This window comes from Triturus cristatus, chromosome 7 (genome assembly GCF_964204655.1).
Source record: "Triturus cristatus chromosome 7, aTriCri1.1, whole genome shotgun sequence".
Taxonomy (NCBI): Eukaryota; Metazoa; Chordata; class Amphibia; order Caudata; family Salamandridae; genus Triturus; species Triturus cristatus.
This window is the reverse complement of record NC_140590.1, coordinates 1846543333-1846553455: the sequence shown is the minus strand read 5'-3', so window position 1 is coordinate 1846553455 and position 10123 is coordinate 1846543333. Positions and strand designations below refer to the sequence as shown.

The 10123-nt window shown below is 49.7% G+C and overlaps 1 protein-coding gene across 1 annotated transcript in view; it reads left to right on the top strand.

Moving 5' to 3' along the window:
• Nucleotides 1–2713: 2713 nt before the first annotated feature.
• The window catches only part of PRODH (proline dehydrogenase 1), a 238789-nt gene continuing 231379 nt past the window's right edge, over nucleotides 2714–10123 (top strand). The window contains exons 1-2 of the mRNA XM_085620191.1: nucleotides 2714–3075; nucleotides 5079–5287. Of these exons, the coding sequence (XP_085476317.1) occupies nucleotides 2755–3075; nucleotides 5079–5287 (530 nt within the window). The 5' untranslated portion in view covers nucleotides 2714–2754. The remainder of the gene's footprint in view (nucleotides 3076–5078; nucleotides 5288–10123) is intronic.

The following is a 10123-nucleotide window of genomic DNA, read 5'->3' as shown; positions in this document are numbered from 1 at the left end:
CACATGTTATGTTGCAAACTTGCTACCGCCAACATTCACTGCTGCCTCTGATTATCACAAGACCAGAGTTGTGAGAGGCGTGGTTAGTAAGGAGGATACTGCCGGTCAGGAAGCAGGAGATTTCTTCTTGGGTTTCCTGCCGTTTTGGGGACCTATGGTCAATAGTAGGAACCTGAGACAACTGACTCGGGTGGTTGAATCCACTGTTAATGTTACAGCTGGTGCCCTTGGTAATTTGACAGCTGAGCTCCAAGCGGATCGCCTCATGACTTTGCAGAACCGTATGGTTCTAGACGTCATACTTGCAGACCGCGGTGGGGTATGTAAGGTCATCCAATCTAGCTGTTGCATTTTCATACCAGATAACGCTCCAACAGTTTATCAAGCCATCTCCAAACTGCATAAAATATCTGAATCTATTCACGTGGATAAAGGAGACTGGTCACTGATGGGGTGGTTCTGGGAACTGATATCTGCCTGGGGTTGGAAGATTCTGATGGTCATTGGAATGATCTTAGCCATTCTTTTCCTGTTCTGTCTGTGTGTACAGTGTGCTCCTGCGATATGTGGCCTCTGTGCTACATTATGTGTAAGGAAACCTGTATCGAGGGACGAGCTAAGTAATAGGATGATGCTACAGCAACATCTCCATGACTTCATGAATATAGACCTGGACTCGGATTGATATGAGTATAGGTATTGCCTATGTAAGGCCAAAAGGAGGGTCTGTGGTACTTTAAAATTTGGGACCGCGTAGGAGGCAGGGCCCTACCCCTGTCTATTCCGGTATTAGCGAACCGCGAATGGCCAATGCAGTATGTACAAGTGCTTTGCATAACGTTTTATCGATAAATGCACTTTGTATACGATATTTCACATTGACTTCGTGGGTTCCATCTTGGAGCGGTGGCCATCTTATGGTTGCCCTCACATAGGCTACACATCAAGGACAAACACTGGCCTTTAGAACACATGTGCCTTCCTTTGACTTCTCTGTGACCTGTGCGACTTGGCTCTACCGCCCCAGGTCAGTCCGGTTTAACGAGCTCCCCGTCCTACGGCCACCTGTGATTAGCATCAGGGTTTGACACACCATAAAGCCTTTTCATCCCACACAAGCCTCCGGCTAATCTCTTTCACACCTGACTCTTCCTGCTTTATGGCTTGTTTTACAAACAGGAGGTGCCCGTGTTTATTGGGGTCTGTTGTTATCTGATGTGGGATCGGCGCCTCGCTGGGTAAATAATTGTGGGCTGGCTGAACTGGAATGTGGGATGGTCATCATGACTCTGCCTTTTCGTTTGTAATGAATACATATGAATGACCATATCGTAAAACGAGGAATGTGTGCCTGAAGCATGATATTTTGTATATAAGGAGAAGCCCGTTTCTGTAAGTTGAAGCAGTCTCCTGAGAACATACATTGTGTTGTACTTCTCGGACACCTGTAATTGGTCTGCAGCCAATAAACAAGATCTTTGACTTCACCTAGAAGACTCTGTGTTTCTGTGGGTCTGAAACAGGAAGAACTCGAAGTCTTAGGGTGTGTTCCCTGCACCGCTGGGTTTTAAAAACCCAGTACTTCAAGGTTACACATTTTAGCCTAATACATTGCCTTAAACGAAAACTAATCGTTACACATTTCACTGAATACGTTCACATTATGGTTACGCACCTCTAACACTTCTATATTGCGATACAGCTTGATACATTTCTTAATACATTTCGCACGACACATCTGAGTATACATTGATTATATGCGAGTGCCAACTAACGGTGAATATGGTGCACCCCTACAAATTTCAAACTCTTTAGGCGCTACATCACCGTCTACTTACATGTAAAATACATATGCCTTAACCATTCATGCCTTAAGAAGGAAATTTGTTGTAAAAGCATGCGTGGTAATTGCATATACATTGTAATGCCATGCGTTGTAAGGGCATTGCGGATGAATGGCAGTTAATACGTTTTAATTGCCTGCTGTGAAAGTTTCTTAATAAACAGCCATGAAAAAGAAAGCATAATCCTCGCCTGCGAGCCCTAGAATTGAAAATTCGACAACGTTCGCTAAAAAAAATAATTATCTCGATTATTGTTTTCAAATCTCCCGTTTTCCTCTTCTAAAATGTTGGCAGGCATGCAAAGGTGGGGCACGAAATGCGTGACACTTGTAAGGGCTGCATGCACTTTTATTTTCCCACTGTCTTGCTTTGACATCAGGCAATTTTAAGAGAAAATTGGGTAAAATAAATCACTTGGGGGCATCCGATCTAAATCGGTGGGGTTGCCTTGTAATCCAAGCCTGGAAGCAGTTATAGCGCGCGCGCGTTCCCTGTAAATATTGACAGGGTTATCGTACTCGGAACCTGATTGGGTCATAGGAAAGCACAAGGGGCGGGGCTATGGCCACCACTCCGCTCTTCCAAATTGCCAAAGACAGAAGGCGCGTGTCCTGCGCTTCGGCGATAAGGCGTGGCGGGACCCCACCCTCTTCTCTCATTGGTCACAGATGTGTTGACCCTCACCGGCCGTGGACGCCTCCCGTGGGTGGTGAGGCGGGTCCTGTGATCTGGTTGGCTGGGTTGGGGCGGGGTTTCACGGCATGAGGCGTGGTTTTGGGGGCGTGCTGTCGTCCGGGGTGATCTGGTTGGCTGCGGTCTGTGTTGGGGCGGGGTTTCCGTGCGAGCTGTGGCTCTCAGCGTGCGCGCAGCTCTCGCGCACCTCTTCCACCTCCAGCCGTTCTGTGCAGACATGTCGCTGCGTCCGTTGCTGTCCCGCGCCGCCCCCGGGCTGCTGCAGGCCCGGCTCCGCTCCTCCACCCCTGCCACCAGAGCGCAGCCGAGCGCCGAGGTGGGGCCCGCCTCCGTGGCTACAGCGGGGCCCTTGCCCCTGGGCCCCCTGCTGGAGCACCAGCAGCAGGCGAACTCCGGGCACCGCGGCTGCCCCTCCGCTGCCCTGAACTTCGAGGACCACGAGGAGGCCTTCCGCAGCAAGACCAGCTGGGAGCTGCTGCGGAGCCTGCTGGTCTTCAGGCTCTGCTCCTACGACCTGCTGGTGGAGAAGAACCATGAGGTGAGTGAGGGGAGGTGGGGGAGGGAGAAGGTGAGGGAGGGGGAAGGTGAGGAAGTGAAGCTGAGTGGGGTGAAGGTGAGGGGAAGGGAAGGGAAGGTGAGGAAGTGAAGCTGAGTGGGGTGAAGGTGAGGGGAAGGGAAGGTGAGGAAGTGAAGCTGGGTGGGGTGAGGGGGGAGGTGGGGGAAGTGAAGCTGAGTGGGGTGAAGGTGAGGGAGGGAGGAGGTGAGGAAGTGAAGCTGAGTTGGGTGAAGGTGACGGTGAGGGAGGGGGGAGGTGAGGAAGTGAAGCTGAGTGGGGTGAAGGTGAGGGAGGGGGGAGGTGAGGAAGTGAAGCTGAGTGGGGTGAAGGTGAGGGAGGGGGGAGGTGAGGAAGTGAAGCTGAGTGGGGTGAAGGTGAGGGAGGGGGGAGGAGGTGAGGAAGTGAAGCTGAGTGGGGTGAAGGTGAGGAAGTGAAGCTGAGTGGGGTGAAGGTGAGGGAGGAGGTGAGGAAGTGAAGCTGAGTGGGGTGAAGGTGAGGGAGGAGGTGAGGAAGTGAAGCTGAGTGGGGTGAAGGTGAGGGAGGGGGGAGGTGAGGAAGTGAAGCTGAGTGGGGTGAAGGTGAGGGAGGGGGGAGGTGAGGAAGTGAAGCTGAGTGGGGTGAAGGTAAGGGAGGGGGGAGGTGAGGAAGTGAAGCTGAGTGGGGTGAAGGTGAGGGAGGGGGGAGGTGAGGAAGTGAAGCTGAGTGGGGTGAAGGTGAGGGAGGGGGGAGGTGAGGAAGTGAAGCTGAGTGGGGTGAAGGTGAGGGAGGGGGGAGGTGAGGAAGTGAAGCTGAGTGGGGTGAAGGTGAGGGAGGGGGAAGGTGAGGAAGTGAAGCTGAGTGAGGGAAAGGTGGGGGGCGGGAAGGAGGGGTGGAGGTGTTGAAGGGTCGCTGGGGGGGCTGAAGGTGGGCTGGGGGAGGTAAAGTAGGTGCCGCTTGGGGGTAGGTGAGAGATGCAGCTGTGAGGTGAAAGGGTAGGTGAGGGAGGTGCTGCAGGGTTGAGGTTTCGGAGGGCCGCTAGGGGGAGGTGATGGAGGGCTGACCCCTTGCTAGGAGAGTTCTGAAGGATAGCCGCCAAGAGAAGACGAGGGGGGTGCTCTGAGGGAGGGCTGACGGGAGGGGGGGTGCTCTGAGGGATGGCTGATGGGAGGGGGGGTGCTCTGAGGGATGGCTGATGGGAGGGGGGGTGCTCTGAGGGATGGCTGATGGGAGGGGGGGTGCTCTGAGGGAGGGCTGATGGGAGGGGGGTTGCTCTGAGGGAGGGCTGATGGGAGGGGGGGTGCTCTGAGGGATGGCTGATGGGAGGGGGGGTGCTCTGAGGGATGGCTGATGGGAGGGGGGGTGCTCTGAGTGATGGCTGATGGGAGGGGGGGTGCTCTGAGGGAGGGCTGATGGGAGGGGGGGTGCTCTGAGGGAGGGCTGATGGGAGGGGGGGTGTTCTGAGGGAGGGCTGACGGGTGGGGGGCCGCTCTGAGGTAGGGCTGATGGGTGGGGGGGGGCACTCTGAGGGAGGGCTGACGGGAGGACGGTGCTCTGAGGGAGGGCTGACGGGTGGGGGTGCGCTCTGAGGGAGGGCTGACGGGTGGGGGTGCGCTCTGAGGGAGGGCTGACGGGTGGGGATGCGCTCTGAGGGAGGGCTGACGAGGGGTACCCTGAGGGAGGGCTGATGGGGGGGGGGTGCCCAGAGGGAGGGCTGATGGAGGGTCTCTGAGGAAGGACAGGTGGAAATGTGGGGGGGGGAGGAGGGGCCTCTGAGGAAAGACAGCCGGAAATGGGGGGGGGGGGGCTCTGAGGAAGGACAGCCGGAAATGGGAGGGGGGTTCTCAGGGAGGACCGTCAGAAATGGAGGCGGGCTTCAAAAAGAACTTTTTGAACCCATAAAATATTACTTCATGATTTATACAAGTCACATTTTTCACCTTGGAATAATGTTCTCCCTTGCACTGTAGAAGGGTTGCTTCATTCTCTTCATGTGTTCTGGCCCACAGCTCATGCACCTATGCAAGAAAGTGCTGGGGCAGAAGCTCTTTGAGAAGATGATGAAGTTGACATTTTATGGTCAGTTTGTAGCGGGTGAGGACCAGCAATCCATCAAACCCGTTATCCGAAGGAACCGATCATTCGGCGTGGGCTCCGTCTTGGATTACAGCGTTGAAGAGGACCTAACACACGAGGAGGCAGAGAAGAAGGAAATAGAGTAAGTTCTCAGATCTGAAAAATTGCAATAATTCTTTACTGTATAATTATTTGCTGCATTGTGTAGAAGTTCAGCAATGATTTATTCCGCAACTGTTTAAGGACAACTGAACAATCTGCATACAAAATGTATTCAGCTTCTGTCAGATTTAAAAGCTAATTACTCACATTGACTGAAAAATCGCCTGCTGATTTATCTAGATAAACTCACTTTGTATCTCTAGACCTTTTCACTATTGGTGGGTCTTCCCAGTTTCAAGGCGTTCATCGGATAGGGACTTCTGGCTTCAGATTCCTTAGCTTAGTACTTTAACTAGGCGTCAGACTGGATATGGAAATTTTTTCATGGGCAGTACCATTGTGTGCCAGTAGGCGGTATTGTTCAAGTCTGTATCTGTGTCCACACCAGAAGTGACGTGCATGGTAGGGTATATAGGTCCAACCAAGCATGCTAACATCGTTTCTTTACTTTCGGCGCTAGTCAGCGCAGATCCAGGGAGAGCAACTCTTTTGACTTTTTGTGTCAAGTCTTCTATGGGAACATTCTCCTGGTGAGATGTCCACTGGAAAAGCTGGCTTCAACCCCTGCGGCGCCTGCCACCGACCGATGTTGGTGATGGACCTGCATCTTGTTTGCCTGTGGTGCCTTGAGCTCAACCATGATGCAAAGATTTGTGTCGACTGCCGCTCTGTGCACCTCAAGGCCTTGAGGGAGCGGTCTCTCAAGCTCCTGGCTGCTTAACCTGTGACTCCGCAACAGTCTCGATCACGGTGGAGAAGAAGGTCCCAGGATCGGTCGTGGAGTCATTGATCTTAGTCTGTCATCTGGGTGTTCGGGTAAGTCCCACAAGAAGAAAGAGTAAGACGTTGAAGTGGTGTTTTAACTCAGTCCAACAGTCTTTTGATGAGACGAAGGAGTGTCTGTAGGCAAAGTGCCCAGCCATGCCCCCACCCCCACTCACCCCGAATGGCAAGTCACGAATATTCAGGTTATGGTTCCAATATTTCAGCGCCTCTTCTGGGTTTCGGTGAGACTGACTCTGGGGGTGATGGGCCTCATGTCATCCTGTATCCTGAGTGTGACATATTCTTGCCGTCCTTTGTGGGCTCTACAGTGGGACCTGAAGTTCCAGTGGGCACAGTATATGGGGAGTCCTCTAACATGGTCCATCTCTTGGAGGGTACTGCAAAAGATCTGCAGTTGTGGTTAATGAGCAGTGGTTGGGTTAACGGCAGACATCCCCCACCCCCTTCCCCAACCAGATCCGACTGTAGTGACCGGTGCTTCACTCCTGGGATGGGGCTTCCATCTGGGAGAGGTGGAGATCAGAAGACTCTGGTCTCCGGCGGAATCCAGAATCCACATCAATCTATTGGTGTTCCGAGTGATGTGGCTGGTGTTCAAAGCCTTTCTAATCTCCATCAGGGTAAGGCTAGTGCAGTTGTTCACGGACAAAACCACGCGCCCTTCTTGCCGAAGGTAGTCATTCCGTTCCATGTAGGCCAGTTCATCACTTTGCCTACCTTTCACGCTGCGCCTCATCCCTTTAAAAAAGAGGAGAGACTCAAGGGTCTGGACCCAAAAAGAGCTTGCACTGCCTTAAGATCTGCTACACATTGGCCAAGAAGCAACACCCTGTTCTGCCCTGCAGGACTTTCTGGTTTAAATCATGTTTGCAAGCCCACCTCCAGGAATATATTGCTTGGGTATCTATTCTAAGGTGAGCAATCTGAGGCTAGAAGTCTCTATCAAATAAACAAGTTGTTTACCTTTGGTAACACCATATCTGGTAGAGACTTATCGAGATGCTGATTCCTTGCCGACTCGCCCATTCTCCCTGCTGTGCGAACAGATTTCTAGGGTCAAGGCTGTTTCCTCTTCAGGGCCCAAGTTTTCCACTCCGGTGGTCAGTGTTTTGTGCCTCTGTGCAACTGCCATGGAAAGCCATGAAAAGAAACTGATGTCAGTGTGCTGGATGACGCCTATATGGGCACAGTGCACGTCACTGGCGCTTACCACGCCACCAGAACCAAAATCAGTTGAGGTGTTTTGAGTAACAAAGAGCTTAATGACCCAAGCACACATTGAATTAACAGTGTGTGTGTCCTTGGTAGTAGATAAAACTGGAACGGTCTACTAGTGGCACTGTGAAAACATTAATCTGTACCTATGTGAAGCATTTTACACATGCTCACCTTGATACACCACAGTAACATATCGTAATAGTGTGAATTTAAAACCGTCTGGATGCTCAGAAAAGTAAACCCTTTTGTATTAGTCTCCAAAACATTTCTTCACACCTTCCAAAATCTTCTGTATTTCTAGCAAATATTTCTCCCAGCACCCTACCTCCTTTCTTTCTTGGAGTCCATCCAGTTTTCAAGTCTGCATCTAAATTTAGTTAGTTCTTTGATCATTCGTAGACTTTAGCACTTAAAAGATTGCATGCCAAGGAGGAGTCTATATATATATATATATGAATCTTTGGGGAAGAAATACGGCGCAGCTGGTTCCTTATACTGCAGGAACAGGATTTTAACTCTGAGGCCCACTGGAGGGTGTTTTTGTGATCCTGGTAAAGGTTTGAATTTGCACTAATCCACTGGAGGATGTAATTAACTCTGAATGTGAACCACAAGTTCCGGCATGCATTGCAATTTTTTCACCAAGAAGAGCACACCGGAGGCTCATTAAACTAAATGAAATCCAGGGAACTGTGGGAGAGGAAAATGTGCTCATTCGAACTGCCTCTGAGGAAAGAGCTTGTAAGCTTTGAAACGCGTCAGGCAGCAGGAAGAAATAATCGGAGAGAAAATGCCTGTTCCTTTTGAATAAATGATTTGGTTTAAATCACCAGCTGGAGGAGTGCGTGTCCAAATGCATGGGCATTTTTGTTTGGAATATATATATATATATATATATATATATATTCACTGAAAAAACCATAGGTTTCACACACGTTATAGTTAGGAATTAGCATTTAAAAAACCTTGCAAATTCACTGAAAAAACCATAGGTTTCACACATGTTATAGTTAGCTGGACATTTTACTGATAAAAAACCAATGAAATTCCCCCGTTATAGTTAGTGCAGGCAACTATAACTCACGCGACCGCAATCCTCTGCTGATGCTAATACTGTATTTAGACAATTATCTGCCCATGTCTTCTTCCATTAAATTTTAGCTATACATATATTACAAATATTTTTTTTTCATAAAGACACATATGTCATCAGCAGAGGATTGCGGTCGCGTGAGTCATAGTTGCCTGCACTAACTATAACGGGGGAATTTCATTGTTTTTTTATCAGTAAAATGTCCAGCTAACTATAACATGTGTGAAACCTATGGTTTTTTCAGTGAATTTGCAAGGTTTTTTAAATGCTAATTCCTAACTATAACGTGTGTGAAACCTATGGTTTTTTCAGTGAATTTGTACGTTTTTTAAAATGCTAAGTTACTTTACGCCATTCGTGGCGTGCGCGCCCACTTAACGCAGTTCGTTCTGTGCGCGCGGTGCGCTTTGCGCACCGCGCGCCCACTTTACGCAGTTAGTGCCGTGCACGCTGGGTGGGCACGCGGTTCGCTACGCGCACCGCGTGCCCACGTTACGCTGGATGGGCCATGTACGCACGGTGCGCTTCGCGCACCGTGCGCGCATGGAGGACATATTATGCGCTTCGTTGTGAAAGGTATTGTTTGATTTTTTTGTTGTGCTATGGAACAGTGTAATGCCATGCACAAATGGTGGCCTTCGCGGACCCTTTGCACACGGGGTGTGGAGAAGATGGATATTTTTTTTTTTTGCAGTTTTTTTACCGTACGCGTACGGTAAGCATAATTGGCGAATTTTTGAAAAAAATTAAAATTGCATTTTTGCCCTTGTGGGTTCTTTGAGGACACCTCCATCAAGGCTAGGTGGTTGGGAGCAGTCTAAACAGCCCCATTATATGTTTTTTGCCTTTGTTTTTCTTCGACCCCCTCAGAGTGCGAGATAGAAAATGGCGGCCGCCGCTTCCTGGTTTCGACCGATTCGAATGTTTACTAAGATCTAACAGCCAATCAGAATCGCGCTCGCGCACGTCACCGTACGCGTACGGTAAGCGCACGGTAAGCGCACCGTAAGCTGGCTCAGATATATATATTGATTTAAAGCCTATTTTCTCAGAATCTACTAAACAGATTTACACCAAACATACAAAAGGCACTTCCTTGACCTGTAGACTACCTCTCTGCCAAATTTCAAGGAACTCTGTTCAGCCGTTCGGGCTGTAGCTGTGTCTAAAGGTCCTATGGAAAAATGCATGGGAAAAACGCGTTTTGGGACCCCCCTTTTATCTCAGCCCCCGCTTGACGAATCCCCCCGAGACTTTCAGGGTAGGAGCGTAGCGTAGCGCCCCATTAGTTTTGAAAATTTTGCGAGGATTCGTCGACCGGCGCCAAAGTTATTCAAAATAGAATGTTGCGGTTTTCCTATGGAAACAGGGTCCTAACTATAACTACCTACTGGCGACCGCCAGTAGGTAATATATATATATTGCTAGGGGTTGCCCACGTATGTCAGAAATTTGGGGCAAGTGGGGGATTATTATGGACTGGTGGGTGTTTGATAGGATGAGTAATAATCAGAAGTATGGTTGGTTTGGGTCGGTAGCATATACAAAATCTATAATGGATGCTTGCTATTGTTGGTACTTATATTTAGTTTCAGTAAAATCAATAAAGCTGCTTATTGAAACAATCACTTGCCAAACAGTCCTGTATCAATAAGGTTCTCTGACGTATTGAGTTTTAGCACCACAAAGGCACACCACACCGTATACTTCAGATCAATT